The sequence below is a fragment of the Aspergillus tubingensis genome, assembly GCF_013340325.1.
Source record: "Aspergillus tubingensis WU-2223L DNA, scaffold_11, whole genome shotgun sequence".
In the NCBI taxonomy this organism is placed as follows: domain Eukaryota; kingdom Fungi; phylum Ascomycota; class Eurotiomycetes; order Eurotiales; family Aspergillaceae; genus Aspergillus; species Aspergillus tubingensis.
In genome coordinates, this window is record NW_023336285.1 from 1699715 (window position 1) to 1718439 (window position 18725).

Here is an 18725-nt window from a genome sequence, read left to right on the forward strand (position 1 = left end):
GGAATACTGTGGTTGGTTGGTGGGTGAACATTATCGCTGACTCTTCCAGCAATACTTGTCTTCTAGTATATCATAGACCTGACCGGTTATTGGTTATATTCGGTTCCAGGTTCATAGTCTGTATATTGATTAGAAATTGGGCACGAAATATCATCACCGGCCTATTACTCCGCGCAGTGTAACTCGGATATACATCGGCTATTTCACACTACCAGATTTCCCCTGATAGATCCAATAAACACCAGAGTGCATAACTTTGTCACAGACTATTACCAATCACTGCATCCCATGAGCAATCTTGTAACCTATGCCGTCGTGGTGGATTGTTGTTTCAACTCTCCACACCGAACACATAAACTTTACCTATATTCACAACAGCATAGCATATTGTCACCACCAAGGAATACCCGAATTGAGCACCTCAAGCTACTAAAATCTACACGGGTATCGACTATACACCATACAGTAAGCAGCTAGTAGTCCCGTCTTCAATTGATGGTCTGTCTGTTAACCAAGCTACTACTACTACCAGTACTACTTCTACTAGTTGTAAGAGACAATATATATTTCACCAACGGCAATACCCAAATGAAATCCACCCTCTCCAATTGCTCAATACAATCACCAGACCTTTCAACCATCAAACATAGTAACTAAGAAACAAAGCATTCACTGAACCAACAATAGTCTCAGATACTATTAGTCTATGTCCCCTGTAAATTTCATACTGTGTAGATAGAAACAAACACACACACCAGCATAACCACCCGTAACATTCACCCGTCCCATACAATACAATACATCCCGCCCAGGCACGTCACAAACCGCTAACCCGCCCACCACGAAACACACGCGTAGTCTAGCTTAGCTTACCTAGCTAGCTATCTTCTTCATCCTCAATTTCATCCTCGAACCTCTCCCCCCTCCCCTTAACCAACAAAAACCATCCCATAACCTCCAAAATGTCCCTACTCACCCCACCACCCATTACCATCGTACGCTATCCTCCCCAGAAGAACCAAATGTGCAAATACCTAACCCCCACAGGAAGACCTCCACGCTTTCCAAGCAAAACACTTCCCGGGGAGCGTCATCGCCCAGACACCACAGCCACAGCCACAACAAGTGACGAATACCAACCAGCCCGAAGAACAATACACCTTGGAAGAAGAAGAGTATGAATACTACTACGAAGAAGAAGACCTAGGCTACTACCCCGACGGCGTGAAACGCACCCTCACGGACGAGCAAATCCGCATATTCAGACATAGTGAGATCCATGCGTTGAGGAGGGAGAAGGAGTTGCGTGAGGAGGAGGAGGAGGCGGATGCTGCTGCTGCTGCTGCTGCTGCTGCTGCTGCTGCTGCGGAGCGTGCCGTAGTTGCAGATGCGAATGCAAAACCAGATGCGGCTGGTACAGAACAAGCGAGCAAGTCTCGGGTAGAAGGGGAAGAAGATGCGGATGTGAAGATGGATTATGGGGATGGGGATGGGGGTGCTTCTGCTTCTGCTTCGAATACGACTTCGAAGGCGGCTTCTAGGCCTGTGCCGCAGTTTACGGGCAGGAGGATCATTTCGTATGATGATTGAGGTTGATCAGATTGGTTTTCATGCGATTGCCTCATATTTACCTGCCTGCCTAGCTATATGTTAGCGTTCTGGTTTCTGCGCCCTGCTGGAGACACCGTCGACACTTCTGTCTATCCGACATTCTAGGGTGCTCCAGTCACACGCATCAGCTGGTCTTTCTGACATGGTAAGTCTACTTTTCACTGTTTGTTTGCTTTCTTGCTATTCTGCTTCCCACATGATGAAAACATCGTATCAGTCATCCTTAGTCGGAGCGCCATACCATCTGCGGATGTGTAAGGCTATGTCGACTAAAATCTTCTCTCTGAGCTTACTTGTATTGCTGCTTGTTGGACTTGAATTATATTCTAAGTTCTGTTGCTAATTCTCTTATTGACTAGTGCTGTCTGTGATGAAGCAAGAACCAATAATGACACATCATTATATGCATTGACGGTCCAATCACCCTGTAAATGGGTGTGCGACTCGCCACCTATGTTGCGGTCCAGACGCGCGCCTAGAGAGGGTGCTTGGAAGATCAGCTTCGAAGTGAAAATGCTTCTCAAATCCATTGAGAACATAATACTCGTGATACTCATGGAAGCAGCATATCTTCATCAAACCACATCGGTCCTAGGATCGAAATGTTATTTATCAGCATAGCAAAACTACCAATGCGTAGGCTATAGCGCCGCATCTCAAATGTAGCGCCACTATGGCCTTTCTACATCTACTCAAAGCGTGATTGGTCTCTGTCTAGGGACCAAGCACCAGAAAAAGGCAATCCCAATGAGCAGCCCTAGCATGATGGGCTGCAAAACCTGGACGCCGGCCTGGGAGGCCACCGCTCCCGTCAGGAAAGGGAAAGCAGCGGATCCGGCCTGTCCAAGACTGGCAGTGAATCCTGGTGATGGTCAGCATGAGCAAATCCACACCTGAATTCCAGCTACTTACCCATTGCTCCCACGTGAAGCTCCTTTGGGATGACCGTGGTGAGGACGTAAAGTCCAACTGGGTAGAAAGGACCGATAAAGAAACCTGGTGCCTAGTATTAGCAGCGTTTTTGACAGCGGCGTACTTTGTCTCGCGTTTGCGCTGGAAATGGAGCATACTCACCCAGGAAACACACTGTGACTGCATTGATAGTGATGTCTGGGACTAGCCAGAACAAAAGCTGCATCGCCACAGCCAACGCGGTATAAGCGAACACCATGCGCCGTTCACCCAAGCGATGCGTGATATCCGCTAAAACAACACGGCCCAAGGTAAAGCCGGTCCAGAAGCCGGACGCAATATATCCTACTTTGGTAGGGTCGCCATTTCTCACCGAAACAAGGAACTGCACAAGCCAACCTGAAACACGTCAGCAAGGAGCTGCCTCCAGTCATGGAAGAACGTACCTCCAGCAGTCACCTCCGCGCCAACGTACAAAAAGAAGAAGCCGTTGAATATCCACACAGTCTTGTTTGACACTGTTTCTCGAAGCTCCTTGCCGGCCGTCTCCTTCGCATTGCTCACATTCGGACGGAAGAGCCCCTTTCTGAAGGTCCAGACCAGAGATGTGATGTTTAGTACGCCGAGCAACATGGTCACAAGGTAGTAGTGGTGCCAGACTGGCATTCTCGAGGCAATCGTATTGGCGATCAATGGAGCGAGGATGGTTCCGACGCCATACACGGCATGCAAAATGCCCAGCCACCGATGGGCGTCCTTGACAGTTATAGTGAACATGTTCATCTGGGCATCTTGGAAAGCTACGCCGCAACCAGTGAAGAAGAATGCTGCCACGAAGAGGGGGAAAGGCGGACTCCAGAACATCAAGGCATAGCCGAGACACTGAATGGTTGCTCCCAGGACCAGTGTACCGCCCGTTCCTATATGAGAACAGACATGAATATTGGCGAATGAGGCGACAACCCAACCCACAAAGTTGACTAGGTAGATGATGGACACCTGCAGAAGACCAACCTCATAAGTTGGTTGTATGTACGGGATCAGAGGGCCCAATGCAGCATCTTCATGGTCGACCCATCCGACTGTCAGCTTCGGTTTGCTATCGCAAGCGAGTTACAGGGGGCGGGGCAATGTACCGTTCAGCCCGGCCATCAATGCGGCAAAGTTGGTACTGAGAATCTTGCTTTTGACATCTCCGACCTCCTTGGGAAGGAGGAACGTAGACTCATCAGCCGGAGCGATTTCATCCTGAGCGTAGTTGCCATGTCCAGCTTCTCTGTGGTCGCCCATATTGTTGATTGACTGGATTGACAAGTCGCATTGAGAAGGACAGCCGCGCACTGGAGTAGCCAGTTACTTATATACGAGAGAAAGAAACCGTAATCTGAAACTGTAATCCTTGGCAGCAGCAACTAGCTCCACTGTCGCTTAGCTCTATAGCAGGTAATCGCGGCTACCTAAGAATCCGACCCCAGCTGATGAGATGCTTGATGGTGGGGTAAACCCGAAGTTCCCCCGAGGTGTGGCAGCTTGCCTCTCTATCTGTCGGTGAGGAACACATCCATGTGGATCTTGGGGTCTAGCCCACCACTCCAGATTGTGCTTGGGGACTCGCATCGTGCAGACCAGAGTCAAAACTGCAATGAGACTGGCGAGAGCCGAGTCAGGTGGCCGAGCGGGCAATTGGCGTCTTATTTTGCCGTTTTGGGAAGGTCTGCCAGCTGCTTACTCATGGTTTCCATACTGCTGGACGATTAGCGCCTGGAAGGACCTTCCTGGTGTTAGGTTGGTTATCGGGGACTCGGGCCGAGGGAGCGTAGAAACAGTTGATGCTGGGATGTTGGTGTCTAGTAACTGCTATCAGTTAGCTATCGAGCTCTCAGGGTGATAAGGTATAGCCCAAACATAGTGGTGAATCTGGCTTAACACTACTGTTAGTCCATATTCATAACATATTATCAACGGAAAGTCACCTTCATCGCTTTGTCGAAGGAAATGAGTGAGGTGGGATAAGTCCTTCCAAACCCAGGTCAGAACACTGTATGGCAACGAAGTTCAGAACTTGTCTTGCCGCCATAATGGGGTCGAGAACGTTGTTGTTTTCATTATTCGGTCTTAAGTGCCAGATAAATGCCGTAGATGCAGTCGGAATAGTACGTTGTCAAACCAGGTTGTTCCAAGATCATGACAGTCTCTTGTCCCTGCTGAGAAGTATTGGACAATATCGTGAAGGGATTTGTGTTCAGGATCGGATGTTTCGTGAGGGCATATACCGTTGTAATCATTTTTTAAGCCGGCTTCAATGGAGGGGAGGGTGCATTTGACGGTTGAATCTGTTATTATAGTTTATTCGAAGGCTAGCCCTGTTCCATGGGGTCTTATCTGAACCTTCTAAGAGCTGCATGGCACCCTAAGCATGAAGATGATGAAGAGAAAGGGATGAGGTTGTCACAAAGAGGTATAGGGGAGATGATAGGTCCCAGAGACTAGTTGAATAGTCAGAAAACATATTGCTGAAACGGGAAGTCACCCTTCAACGGGCCTAGCCTATGCAATATCATTCTTCATCAATCGAAACAAGTACTAGTACTTAATAGGGTTCTGGTACAGTAGCACACCCATAAATATCAACGTCTTCAGGTCGGTCGTCTATCTCATTCTCAATAGGTACATTACAATAAGGGAGTATGCTGTTTGATTCCTTTGCTACTAACTACCATCCACCTTACCCTTTTTGCAATAACACACATACATGAGCCACTCTACAGCAGCCTTTCAATAATAGTAGTAAGTAGTGTATACAAACCCCGCAATGTCAAGACATCTTGTCCGCAGCTAGCCGGGTTTCTAACAGAGCTACCCCGGATATTTTTTGGCGAATACGGGGTAACGCTTAGAGGCGGGGATGGTACTTATGCCGTGTGGTCCCTGCATCCACGAACTTTTCCAGATCAGGGGATGGTCGACGCCCATTGGACACAAGGAAGCCATTTCTGGTTAATTCCTGGACTACTAATAAATCAATTCTACCCCAGCCATGAGGGATAATACTTGTGGGGTGAGTGATATTCCCCGCAAAGCAGGAATTGTACATGTAAGAGAAACTGAGGATATGAGTTTCCATGACCAATTGATTAAGAAAGCGTGATTCCATTCCGCCTTTATCCGGATTCTCTGAGCACATTACTGATGACGAGCGGTATGCATTGGCGACCTGAGATGGATTCGGGGGTGTAGAAATGCCTCGTCTTGTTGAGAGCCATTTATGTCATGTTGAGAACGTTCTTGAGCTCCTTTGAAGCTTAAGTAGCCAACATTAACTAAATAAATCATAGCAAGGTATCCCAATTCAGAAACAATGGCGAGTATGAACAAGTAAATAAGTAGTAAGTAGTAAAGTGGATGAGCAGCCCGTCGCATCCGTCCGATAAGCCAGTGTAACGTTGGATCTTCAAAGAGGGTGACGGGCCAACCAGAAGTCAGCCTGGGACCGGCAGGGTTACACAGGCAGCCCTCAAACAGGAAGTGGAAAGGCTGGGCATTCCTGGAATCGACTGAGAGGAATCCCTTTCCAATGCCAAATTACACTGCCATGTATCACTCTTATCACGAGCAATGCCACAATCATGCTTAATCAAGGCAGTGCCTGATGTTCTCCTGCCGGTGTTGCCCGGCATTGTGACGCTTGAACTTGCAGCTCGGTTCTGGATGACCTCAAGGAAGGGATAGATTGATACCCGCGGAAGTTTAACTGTCAAATCACGGTGGATCGGATTCCTGCAGAATCGGGAAAGCCGTGGTTCACGGCAAGTGCAAGTCTGGGTTACGTCTTCGAGTGTCTCCACTGCATGCATGCGACATCCTCAACACTTCCCCCCCTCCGACGGGGCTGGCTGTTCGGAAGATCGTGCGGCTCCATGGCAATAACGCAATTTCTCTGCAATGTGCCTTTAACTCGGCTCCTCCAGGCAATCACTTTGTTTCCTCTCTCTTCCTCTTCCCGCAGCTCCTCTCCTTCCTAATAGTTATAACGAGCAGGCTGAGGTCAACAGGGAGCCTGTCTCTTTCTCCATTGCACGGGCTCAAGTGCTACAACTCGAGCACTTCGTTCTGTACTCTGCTGGAGCAGTAACGCCGTCATCATGAGATCTTCAGAGATCTATCCGGCACCCCCCACGGTGGCCGACCAGGAGCTGTGGGAAGAGAAGGAAGTGTCGACTGAACAGAGCTCTCTCGAAGTCGGAGAGAACAAAGACCTCGCTCTTCAGCAGACACAAGATGCCTTTGGAAATGAAGAGTTTGCGGAGGTCAAGTACAAGGTCCTCAAGTGGTGGTATGCAAGCCATTGTACTACATATCTCAACATTGTTCCTGACGTCTATCTAGGCAATGCGGCCTGCTCATGGTGGCTGAAACAGTCTCCCTGGGGGTGCTGTCCTTGCCTGCTGCCGTTGCCGGCTTGGGTTTAGTCCCGTAGGTGCATGCGACCTCCTGTGAAGTATCTGTCACTGACATCACCACCTCCAGCTCGGTGATTATTCTCGTCTGCCTGGGTGGCCTGGCCACCTACACGGGCTATGTGATCGGCCAATTCAAGTGGAGGTATCCGCACGTTTGCAACATGGCTGATGCGGGTGAGGTGCTTGCTGGCCGCTTTGGCCGTGAGCTGTTGGGATTTGCCCAGATCATCTTCCTCATCTTCATCATGGCCAGCCACCTGCTAACCTTCACGATTGCCATGAATGCCTTGACTGACCATGGCACGTGCTCCATCGTCTTTGGAGTGGTGGGCCTGGTTGTCTCTTTCGCGTGCTCGTTGCCGCGCACTCTGGAAAAGATGTCCTGGCTCTCGTTAATTTGTAAGCAACCCAAACTTGTAGTTATCGTGCAGAGCGACGCTGACTATAGCCAGCTTTCATTAGCATCTTGTCATCTGTGTTCATCACAATGATCGGGGTGGGTATCTCACACCCTGGGAAGGTAATTGAAGCAACAGTCAGAACCGACCTAATCCACGGCTTCACGGCGGTGGCCAATATCGTCTTTGCATTTTGTTAGTATCCGCTGCCTAAGTCGCTTTGATTGTCAAGCTAATCCTGTTATAGCTGGACATGCTGCATTCTTTAGCCTTGCAGCGGAATTGAAAAATCCAGCCGACTATCCCAAAGCCTTGATGCTGTTGCAGAGCGTCGATATGACCCTCTATCTCGTTGCAGCCGTCGTGATCTACTGCTATGGGGGATCCACAGTTACTTCTCCCGCACTGGGATCCGCCAGCACGGTTGTGTCCAAAGTTGCTTATGGCATTGCGCTTCCGACAGTATGTTGCAACTCCGTATAACAGTGCGGGTTTCTGACAACCATACAGATCATCATCGCCGGCGTTATCAACGGACATGTCTCTGCCAAGTCCGTCTATGTGCGTATCTTCCGTGGCACTGACCACATGCATAAGCGCACCTGGACTGCCGTGGGCTCTTGGACCGCAATTGTCCTAACACTGTGGGTGCTCGCCTGGATCATTGCGGAAGCGATTCCAGTGTTCAATAAATTGCTGAGCTTGGTTGTATGTCCTACACCCTGGTCCCAGTTGCACTTGTACAGGTCAAGGACAGTCTAACAATATGCAGACTGCGCTCTTCGCCAGTTGGTTTACTTTCGGCCTGAGCGCGATCTTCTGGTTCTACATGAACTCTGGCCGATGGTTCTCGTCTCCGAAGAAATTCGCCCTTTCTGCTGTCAACTTGCTTGCTCTGGCAGTTGGATGTTGTCTGGTATGTATATCCTCCTCCACTGATCCAGACCAGTCTACTCACATATACAGTGCGGTCTTGGGCTCTATGTCTCCGGAAAGGCCATCCACGATGATCCCCACCATGCCAGTTTCACCTGCATGAGTACTGTCTAATGTGTGATGAGGTTATGTCAATTGTCTGTTTGCTCGCGATAGATTGGGAATCTGGCGTTTGAAGGTCGACCTTGGTTACGATCGTTATGATGTCCTGGTATGAACAAGATGGAGTCTTGTATATAAACTTGTAAATACATTATGCGCATGATCGATATCGAGAAAAGCATGACAAGAATGAGACTAACGCCAACCGACTCCAGTGTCTTGACCATGAACGTAACTCCAGTCCCGCCATGCGTCAAAGCAAAGTATTAAATGCCGCAGATATAACACAGCAGACCATGTATCCGACTTGAAAGAGGACAAAGCCTCAGGAAGGTAACCCTTAGAAACAGGAAGAGATGTAGCGATAAGAATAATAAATAAAATGGTATATGTAAACCGTCCACCGACAGAACTAAGAAACCCTAATAGATAAAGTAAAGTAAAGGTATAGAGAAGTAGAAGATAAAAGATAATAGAAATGAAAAGAGAATCGAAAGAATGAAACAACCCACCACTCAACGCCATCCATTGTGTACCATACCGAACCAAGCCAAACCAAATCATACCCACTCACTCCAATAAAGTCCCTCTTCATAGGTAGAAAGAAGGGAAACAGAACACCAGTAATCTAATGCATTCATGCAATCTACCCCGTCTCCCCGCGTCCACTTGCTCTCTTCATCCTTCGCCTCTTCCGTCGACACGAATCGATCGCCTCGGGCGTGAGAATTTCCGCAGGAAGCTCGAACTCGCGATCTTCAATCTCGGGAATAGGTTGTCCGAAGGCTAAGCGGGTTCGACCTTTCCGGGCTGGACCAGCGAGGGCTAGTTCGCGGAGATGGGGTTTCGAGTAGAAGGAGGTGAAGGGTTTGGTGGGTTCGGGGGGTAATATTTCTGCTAGTGGCGGTGGTGGTGGAGGAGGAGGGGCTATGTTGGAGGCGGTGGCTTTGTGTTTAGTGGAGGATGAGGGTTTGGTTAGTTTCTTGCCCGTTGAGTTACTTGGGGTGGTAGGGTTTGTGGTGTTTGCTGTGGTTGTTGTTTTAGTGGCGGATCTTGCTTCCTGATGTAGTTGTCTTGCTGCCCAGGCGTCGACGTCGTTGGGGTCTGGGGGATCTCCGCCGCAGCTTTGGGCGTCGGATAACGGGGTGGTGCCGTCTTCTGCGTCGCCGTTGGTGGATGTGGCTGTTGTCTCTGGGGAGTGATCCTTTTTGCTATTGCTAGCGGTGGTGGGTGGGACGGGCTCTTCCTCAGCTGGCTTGTCCTTTTCTGACTTGCGGCGCTTTTCTTCCTCCCTCCAGATTTTGAACTTCTGCAGGACGGCGGAGATCTCCCGGATGAAGTAGGTGCGTTTGGACTCGAAGTGTTTGCGCTCCGGGTCGCTGATCAGTCCGGTGATTCCCATGACGCGCAGCCAGTCGTGGCCTTGGAGGTCATCTAGGAGACGGTCTAAGTTTTGCTTTTCGTGCTGGGCGCGGTCGCGCTCGATGTTGCGCAGTTGCTTTTCTTGTCGCTCATTGCGCCGGTGCGGGCGGAAGTAGGTTTCTTCGCTAAGAGGGTCGGGAGAGGTTGTAGTGGAATCTTCGGTGGTGGGAGGTATGGGAGGGGAGGTAGAAGGATCGGGCAGGGTGATTGTTTCGCAGTTGTGGAGGTTCACGAGAGGGTTTCCAAAGGGTGTATCGGTATCAGAAATGGGGTCGGAGGACGGTATGAGCGGTTCGGAGAGGTCGTCGAGGAGTTTGATGGTGGTATTACCCGCAAGGAACTCTATGCAGGCCAATTTGTCAGCCAGAACATTTTATAATCAAGTATATTATTCTGCAGCCTTACCGGTCTTTGGCGGCTCCATACTGAGGAGCTCCTCATAGTTGGGAAAGTAGAGCGCCAGCTCGCTGCGCGCGCGGGAGCCACCATCGTGAGAGCGGAGGGAGCGCCGTTGCTCGCGCCCGGTAGAGGGCTGCTCGGTCGGAACTGTCGGCTGCTGTGGGGTCGCATCCGGGGCAGGCTGAGAGGGTTTAGATGCGATCGAGGCCGATATGGGCTGCTGTATAGGCGTTGCAGCTGCCTCAGGCTCGGGGTCAGCGGCGGCAGTTGAGCGGCGCGGGCGACGGGCGGAAGAGGAGGCGGCGGTGGTGACGGCGGAGGGTGTCCCCGCCGGGGCGACCCTCCGCGAGACCGACGAGTTGGCCGTCGCGGAGGGGGAGATGGTATCTAATGGGTCTGGCGATTCGCGACCGACAGGAAGGAAATATGATGTGATCGTGGGGGTGGAATCATTGCGGAGTATGCGACGGGGATTCGGTCGCGGAGTGGCCGGTGACGACGAGGTGGGATTATTGCTGGCCAGCGGGCGGCGCGTCGAGGTCCGCCGGCGCAGGGGATGATGAGACGAGAGTTTGTAGGGTGTGGCAGCCGAGGAGGATGAGTTCTCCGTCGTGGTGGTGTCCAGCAGATCGGGGGAGCTCTTGCGACGACGCGATGACGATTGAGTCTGGAGACGAGCTCGCTTTGCAGGTGGCTCGGAGTCCGGCTGGTCGGGGGAATGGCCGTGGTGAGGATCTCGTCGCAGGGAGACACGGACAGGCATCAGGGTGGTGGAGGTCATTCGGGAGGATTGAGGGGGGAGAGAGGAATTGAGACGTGGGGGGAAAAGAGGTCAGGAGGGATGCGTGCACGGCATGTCAGGGCCAGTCGGGGGCGATTCGGAGGATTGAAGTTAGTAGGATGAAGCAACTCGAGAATCGCAGCTGCAGGTCTGGATGATGTTCCGGATTGGGGAGGAGGTGAAAGTTGTATCTTTACGGATACCGCAGGAGGTATGTCTCAGTACCTGACAGGACATGTGTTACCGTTATGGCGTACGATACCTGTCACAACGATACCTCACTTGACTAGCATACATATAGATACATACATATTTACTTAATACATATTTACTTCTTCCTCTCCTTTCTCTTCTGCATCAACTTCTCCCGTGAAGCACATCAATCCCATATCCATCCCGTTCACTCCCTTTTTCCGGGCTCACTTTTCATTTCTCCGAGGAACCAATTCTCCGGCGCCTACCCCATTCCTCTACCATAATGTCTCCCTGCACGACGTGGGGGTGGGAGCTACCCTGACTTGCCATAGGAGGGGATCTGCTGGAGAAGAGTGTGGGGTGCGTGGGGGTTTTTGGCTGGATTGTTTTCTGCTCGACGCTGTCTGGATGGAGTCAACCGGCTCAATGTCCGACTCTCTCCAAACTTGACTGGAACTGTTTCCCCTCTTAGCCACCCACTGGCTATTTTTCACTTTCTTATAACATGGGAACGGCATCCTCATTGCTTTCCATCTATCCTCCTCCTTCTCCTCCTTCCTCTTCCCCCGCATTCTCCCCATCCACCACCACCACTCTCTATACTTCCACACCTACCCCAGATTGATCACCGACCCAATCACCACCTCCACAATGGCCATTACCCCCCGCCCCCTCAAACCCGGCATCTACGTCCCAACCGTCGCCTTCTTCACCTCTCCCAACGAAGACCTCGACCTCACCACCACCGCCCAGCACGCCACCTACCTCGCCCAATCCGGCGTGACCGGTCTCGTCGTGCAAGGCAGCAACGGCGAAGCCGTCCACCTCAGCCGTGAAGAACGCAACCTGATCACCTCCACCACCCGACAGGCACTCGACACCCACGCGCCCTCCGCCCCGCTCATTGTCGGCTGCGGCGCCGCCTCCACCCGCGAGACCATCCAATTGTGCCAAGACGCCGCCGCCTCCGGAGGCGACTATACCCTGATCCTCCCTCCCTCGTACTACAAATCCCTCCTCTCTCCCAAAGACCTCCTCGACCACTTCCGTCTCGTCGCCTCCGCCTCCCCCATCCCCATCCTGGTATACAACTTCCCCGGCGCCTCCTCGGGCCTGGACCTCTCCTCAGATGACATCCTCGCCTTGGCGGAACACCCCAATATCGTCGGCGTGAAGCTGACCTGTGGAAACACGGGTAAATTGGCGCGTATTGCTGCTGCCGCTGAACCGGGCTTCTTGACCTTTGGTGGCTCCGCGGATTTCACGCTCCAGACGCTGGTGGCAGGCGGTCATGGTGTGATTGGTGGCGTGGCCAATCTAATTCCGAGGTTGAGTGTGCGTGTGATGGAGCTGTATCAGGCTGGTCAGGTCGAGGAGGCCCAGCGGTTGCAGGCTATTGTGGCACGTGCGGACTGGCAGGCGATTAAGGGTGGGTTTGTGGCCGTCAAGAGTGCCTTGCAGACGTACCGTGGATATGGAGCCTTGCCGAGACGGCCCTGTGTGGTGCCGTCGGAGGAGCAGGCGACGGCGTGGAAGGATTCGTTTGCGGAGGCTATGGAGTTGGAGAGGCAGTTGGAGAAGCAGGCTTAGCTTTCACTCTGTATCTACCTACCTATCTACCTACCCTACCCTACTATACCAGGTTGAAATACATGCAAACGCAATCAATATCCATCCCAAGATACTCACTCCCACTTCTGCTACATACCATCATCACCATCTTCATCTATACAACCGGCAACACCAAATAAGAATCAAACCCTTCCCCACAATGAACCTCATGCACCTGCTCCTCCACCTCCCCTCCCGATCCCCCCTCCCCTTCCACCGGATGATCAAACTCCACCTCCGGATAACACAGATCACGCCCGGCGACCCTCAACATAATCCCCTCCCCAGCCCCAAACACCATCCCTATCGGCCACAACGTGATGTCAATCGGCACGATCTTCCCGGCGGGGATCATCTCTGCACGGTCATGTCTATACACGATCTCGTGCTCCGTCGAGAGAGTCTCGTCGCGCGTGACGGCGTGCGACGCACGCAGGAACCCCTGCGGCCCGAGCGTCTTGGCTGTGTTGACGTTGGGGACGGCGTCGACGGGCACGGGACACGGGTAGTTGAGGTGTTCGAGGAGTTTGCCGGTCGTGGAGATCTTGCGGATTTGCACGATGATGTCCATGTCTGTGTGGTGGGGGGTGGAGAGCCATAGGTGGACGCGGGGGTACCCGGCTAACTGGGTGGGGGTGGGGAAGTGGAGGGTGAAGTCCTGTTGTTTTGTTAGGAGGGTATGGGTAGGGGAGTGAGTGGGATGGAACGTACGGAAGTGCTATGGCGGGCGGAATGAGTTGTTGAGGTGACTGTGTCTGGGAGAGAGGGTTGGAGGGTCTTGGTTGATGCGTTGAGGTAGAATTTCTTGAGCTCCTGGCGGGTTAATGGGTAGGTTTGCTCGGGGCGTTCGAGGATGGTGGGTACGGAACTGCCTTCGAAGCCTAGGAGGGAGAGGCGCACGGGTGGTGTGCTTTCCCAGTCGTTGGGCGTGTTCTTGAGGTAGCGGCCGAAGAAACGAGAGAGGTCGTCGACCATCTCCGGTCGGTATAGATCGTACCATTCTTGGTATGGGTGTACGCGGAGCCATTTGCGGGTGCTTTTGGCAGTTCGGAAGGTTTCGAAGGAGCCACGCGTGTGTAGCATCGAGGAGTAGGATGCGAGGATGTAGAGGGGAATGTCGCCGATGCGTTCGGTGTGGATGCGTTTGCTCTGCCAGTAGGCGTCGTCGAAGGGTCGCTTGCTGAGCATGGCGGGCATGTTCTCTGCGGTTCCGTGACCGGCGAATCCGGTGAGGATTAGTTTGTGGAAGGCCTCGTTGTGCTTCATGCCACCGCGCATGGTTAGGTCTCGGTATAGGTCGGTGAAGCCTTCCCAGGGAGCAAGGGCTTTGAGGGCAGGATGCTCGAGTCGCGAGGCAAAGTTGACCTGTGCGATGGAGAGCCATGAGTTGCCTGCCATCCCGACGGAGCCATTGCACCAGGGTTGTTTGGACAGCCAGTCAATCGTGTCATAGATGTCTTCGGCTTCTTGTTGACCCCAGAAGGTGATGTTGCCTTCGGAGTTGCCGGCGCCGCGGGCGTCGATGTTGATAATGGCGTAGCCGCGAGGCACCCATTCGGCGGGATCGGGGGCTTCGAACTTCTCATAGCCTGAGGTCCGGCTCTTCTCGAGCCCAGCGCGGAAGGGCGCCATGCTGTCGTAGCTCTGGGGACCGGTGCCTGTCTTGCCATAAGGACTCCAGGGGATGATGGCTGGGACGGGGCTGGCGTCGGAGTCGACAGGACGAAAAATATCGGTGTATATCTTGATGCCGTCGCGGAGGGTAATGGCTATATCCTGCTCGAAGAGCACGTCTGTGTGGAATGCGCGATGGCCTGGAGATCGCACATGTCCTGCGGAAAGGACTGTCTTCTTGCCTGGGTGGAAGCCTTGATAATTGTAGGCAGGATGTTCCGCCGGTGGTGTGAGGGGGAACCATTCGAGGTCGGGAAAGGTAGCACGAATCTTCTCTTCAGTGGTAGTCATGATGTTTGATTTGAACGAGGTCTAGGGTCTGAGAATTTGGTAGTATCTGGTGGTCTGCTAGCAGTTTATATAAAGCAGCGGATGGTGTCCATAGAGATCCCCGCATCCCCACTGCCGTTCCCCCACATTCGGGACGCATCACTATCGACGCATCATTCGAGTATATAGAGAGGTATGAGGTGATTGGTGTGGGAACTGTTTCATGGGTTTGAACGCGACCGACAAGTGCCTGGCATTTGTCCAATATCGAGTGGTAGAAGGACTGGCATTGCCGAATTGCAGCCACTGTCCAAGCGATGACATCTATATTATTTGCCTCGGGAAGTGGGAAAGGCAAGTGGGAACACATCCACAGGTTCAGAACAAACCCTGAATGGATGAACAGCAGGGAAGAAGATGGAGAAAGAGAGCGCAAGAGTGGGGAAGTGCGGAGTTGATGGAGGACTGGCCTGGTTGGGGTCAAGTGACTTGCGTCTGTCTCGGCTGAATAACAAACATTCTTGAATACAAGATCTATCAGAGCAAGTCGAAGACACTACTCCATACCCAAGGTATACAACTCCGGCACCTCCTCATCTTCTCCCATTTCCCTTTCGCCCAAGAACTCCCGCACGCCCACTCCCTCCCTCCAGCCCTGCATATCCACCGGCTCCTCCATCGATTTCACTGACGCCTGCCACAGTGCCCTCGCATCTCGACACTGATGCACCGCGCCCACCCCATCGATGTCGAAGATGGTCTTGCCGTGCCAGTCCTTGGTTTTCCGGGGCCGTTCGATCGTGTCATCTGCAGCACAGAGGATGCCCTATCATGGTCAGATTTGAGCAAAGCAGGAGGTAAACAAGTACAATGAACGAAAACCCACCTGAGCAATATAGTCAAAGCAATGCGCCCAATGTACCTTGTCATGCATCATGTTGCCCGAATGCGCCTGACTGGTTGAGTTGATTTTGTTCTCCGTCGTCTCGGGGAAGACAATCGCCCGCAGCACAATCAGACAGTGCAGTTGATGGAACATTGATATCCCCCAACTGAGGAGTAACTTCTCTTTCTTCTCATCAGCAGTGAGCTGAATGCTGTCGGGGATTGTATGAGATAGGATGCCTCCGCCACCGGGCGGGAGGAGGATGGATTCCCATGTCTGGACTTCGTCCGAGTCGTTGACTGTTCGTTCGAGTTCAGGACGCTCGTTGAAGACTCGACCGTGAGTCTGATCAGGTAAGGTTGGGGACTGTGAGGGACATATGGGAGGGATGATATGTGGGAGAAAAGTGGGTGGTGTAAGGAGGAGGATGGTGATGGTGGTGAGAAAGAGGGTGGTGAGGATCAGCGAGATGAGACAGGGGGTATAAAGTGATGTCTTGGACATTTCATGGCATTTCTTGTTTTCTTTCTTCAGTACTCTAATGTAGAGAAATGACCGGGGTATGGTGGTTTCATGATTCTTTTATCTGGGGGTCGTTCTTTATTGTTGCCGCATCGGGTATACAATGGTTCTTTATGGGATCCATGGTTGAGCTGTGTGAAAGCCATGGTTCGTAGCTAATTCACGAGTGTATTTAGACCTCCTTCGAAGTTGAATAGCTAGCTACATAGCTAACTAACTAGGACAGAATATGCCCATCTTGGTACTCCCCATATCAAACATGGATAGACACTATACTAACTACAGAGTACAGGGAGGAGATTCACATGACCAGCAATATCTGCACTAAACCAACACTAATCTGCATAGTGATAAGAAGCCAAACAGACATTCAAATCCCGGGGAGCTAGACTAGCTGCACCACAAGCACAGAGCAGAGAGTGACTACTAACTGTGACGAGAAGTGGCAAAAACCGGGCAACCTGCAGAAGCAACTAATGCGAGCCTGATTGCTGCAAGGCATCCTGAGGGAATGGATACCTTGTCTGTTCGGAATGACGACAATTGGTGGAAGGCAGCTGTTTGTTACTGAGGATTCAGTATCCGTCCACACCATTATTCGTGTATCCATCTATCTATCTAACTGGTAATTGTACACATCTCATTCACAAACCTTACTTGCTCGCAAACCAACCTCGATGAACATCAGTGTAAAAGTAAAGTTCACAACCTAACCAGTAACAAAGTTAACCCCATCTGCAGGTCCGTCAAGTGTTGTTTAAATCCGATACTTCCGAATACCAACCCAGCCAACCGGACTAACCGATTAGCATCATTGCAGCAGCAGCAGCCTGTAGTAGCACCGCCTCCTATCCTGTCCAGGTAGGTGGTAAGTGTCTGGTACTCCTAGTATTCCCCTATCCCGCGAAAGTCAACTAAGTGACGAACTAAACGAAACTAAACCCAACCCCGGTGCAAAACTACGTACCTGCCTAATTTCCTCCCCGTCTTCCTCCTAGTTTCCGGTTGACTGGAATGGAATGGACTGGCGGGAAAGAAAAAAATGGGTGCTGGGATGGATGCCGGTGTCAATACCTGCCCTTTTCGGGCATAAATTACGGGGAAGGAGACAAAAAACATGGGCTCGGTTTGTTTTTTTGTTGTTCAGGTTCAGCCAGCCTCTTTCCATGTCCACCTCCCCGAATGGGTTTAGTCTCCCCTTCCTTGGGGGGATTTCCTATTCCCTAACTGGGATTCATACGTTAATTCCGTTCCCTTATGACGATAGCTATTTACTACTCTCTATTATTACTAGTTACTACTTTGTAGGTAAGTAATAGGTGAATACGTAAATCATCAATAATATTACTGGAAGGAATAGCTACTACTATTACTAGTGACTGTCTTATACGAACTGGCCAATCATGTACACAGTATGGGTGTTTTTCATTCATTTATTGATTGTTTGATTGTTTGATTGTTCTTGTTGTTTTTCATGGTCGGGCCGAGATGGATGGATATTCATCAGTCACATCTATCCGTGGGAATGGTAACTACTACTCACTATTTTACTAGCATTATTCCTGCCAGTCTATCTATCTAGTTAGTTACTACAATATTTATCGCTTGTCTATTTCCTACTATCTACGGAGTAATAGATACATAGATAGATACTACTGTACACATATTATGATAGTCAGGGGGATGAATTCGGTGATACTAGTAAGTACTCCCCGTTATCGGTGTTCGCCGTTTATTTCGATCGCGATTTCGTGCATGTGAGTAAAATATGTAACTACTACTACTTCTGATATGCTATTACTATCTCCTACTACTACTGTACCTACATGCTTCAAGTGCCCGACAATGTACCTGCCTACCTATTTGGTATCTGAGACCGAGATACCTAGTTAGTTGGTATCCCATCCCCTCCTGTAGGTACACAAACCCATCCATGACTCAGTTACTTACCCAATTCGTCATTCAATCAATCAAATCATATCCACTAGTCCCATTATAATTATATCGCCACATAATATATCTACACCATCATCAAGTATACACCACCAACCACAATGCAACCAGTAGATCTTAGACTAGATCCTACTTAGAGTAAACAGATCTAGCAGCTAGGGATTTGAATCTCCATCCTTTCATCCTTCGCTTCGCGTCGAGTCACTCACGGAGTATCTTGGATGGGTTACATCCAAGTTCGCCTCTCGGGCGGGGGGTTTTCATCGTCATTATCCAGCTAACTAATTAGTTAGTTAACTAACCTAGCTAGATAATTACTCAAGTAATGTTCGGGATATGGACCACATAACCGAGAGCAATTACATTGACTGTTCTTTATTCATGTCGTGAAGGCAAATAAAGGCAACAAGGATCATTGAAGTCAAATAAATTATCCGAACGATCTTCTACTATTCTTAGCTATGTTGTGTTGCCCTTGCGGATGTAACACTTGGCATTAGATGCCTTCTTCTTCTGCGGGTATAGCGGCAACCATACATGTACATACGTAGTATAGTATATATCGGTGAGTTTGAATGGAGAATGAATCAAGG

The 18725-nt window shown here is 50.9% G+C and overlaps 8 protein-coding genes across 8 annotated transcripts; 3 read left to right on the forward strand and 5 right to left on the reverse strand.

Annotated features, from left to right (window-relative positions):
- Positions 1-962: 962 nt before the first annotated feature.
- On the forward strand, positions 963-1590 carry AtWU_09915 (uncharacterized protein; the record flags this gene model as incomplete). The annotated part of the gene is made up of 2 exons (XM_035505021.1): positions 963-995; positions 1048-1590. 2 exons carry the CDS (start codon positions 963-965, stop codon positions 1588-1590), a joined length of 576 nt encoding a protein of 191 aa, XP_035360914.1.
- A 713-nt stretch (positions 1591-2303) lies between these two features.
- Positions 2304-3813, reverse strand: AtWU_09916 (putative MFS transporter; the record flags this gene model as incomplete). Its single annotated transcript, XM_035505022.1, has 5 exons — positions 2304-2473; positions 2524-2607; positions 2686-2922; positions 2970-3605; positions 3660-3813. The coding sequence occupies 5 exons, from the start codon at positions 3811-3813 to the stop codon at positions 2304-2306; spliced, it is 1281 nt and encodes a 426-aa protein (XP_035360915.1).
- Positions 3814-4252: 439 nt separating this feature from the next.
- AtWU_09917 (uncharacterized protein) lies at positions 4253-4629 on the reverse strand (the record flags this gene model as incomplete). Its single annotated transcript, XM_035505023.1, has 4 exons — positions 4253-4377; positions 4429-4444; positions 4497-4539; positions 4595-4629. 4 exons carry the CDS (start codon positions 4627-4629, stop codon positions 4253-4255), a joined length of 219 nt encoding a protein of 72 aa, XP_035360916.1.
- Positions 4630-6665: 2036 nt separating this feature from the next.
- AtWU_09918 (neutral amino acid permease) lies at positions 6666-8431 on the forward strand (the record flags this gene model as incomplete). Its single annotated transcript, XM_035505024.1, has 8 exons — positions 6666-6856; positions 6910-6996; positions 7051-7382; positions 7436-7576; positions 7629-7843; positions 7892-8089; positions 8154-8297; positions 8348-8431. The coding sequence occupies 8 exons, from the start codon at positions 6666-6668 to the stop codon at positions 8429-8431; spliced, it is 1392 nt and encodes a 463-aa protein (XP_035360917.1).
- Positions 8432-9065: 634 nt separating this feature from the next.
- On the reverse strand, positions 9066-11021 carry AtWU_09919 (acetyltransferase SAS4-like domain-containing protein; the record flags this gene model as incomplete). Its single annotated transcript, XM_035505025.1, has 2 exons — positions 9066-10183; positions 10247-11021. 2 exons carry the CDS (start codon positions 11019-11021, stop codon positions 9066-9068), a joined length of 1893 nt encoding a protein of 630 aa, XP_035360918.1.
- Positions 11022-11867: 846 nt separating this feature from the next.
- Positions 11868-12806, forward strand: AtWU_09920 (dihydrodipicolinate synthase family protein; the record flags this gene model as incomplete). The annotated part of the gene is made up of 1 exon (XM_035505026.1): positions 11868-12806. One exon carries the CDS (start codon positions 11868-11870, stop codon positions 12804-12806), a length of 939 nt encoding a protein of 312 aa, XP_035360919.1.
- A 136-nt stretch (positions 12807-12942) lies between these two features.
- AtWU_09921 (CocE/NonD family hydrolase) lies at positions 12943-14792 on the reverse strand (the record flags this gene model as incomplete). The annotated part of the gene is made up of 2 exons (XM_035505027.1): positions 12943-13485; positions 13539-14792. 2 exons carry the CDS (start codon positions 14790-14792, stop codon positions 12943-12945), a joined length of 1797 nt encoding a protein of 598 aa, XP_035360920.1.
- A 535-nt stretch (positions 14793-15327) lies between these two features.
- Positions 15328-16161, reverse strand: AtWU_09922 (Piwi domain family protein; the record flags this gene model as incomplete). Its single annotated transcript, XM_035505028.1, has 2 exons — positions 15328-15597; positions 15658-16161. The coding sequence occupies 2 exons, from the start codon at positions 16159-16161 to the stop codon at positions 15328-15330; spliced, it is 774 nt and encodes a 257-aa protein (XP_035360921.1).
- Between the last annotated feature and the right edge of the window lie 2564 nt (positions 16162-18725).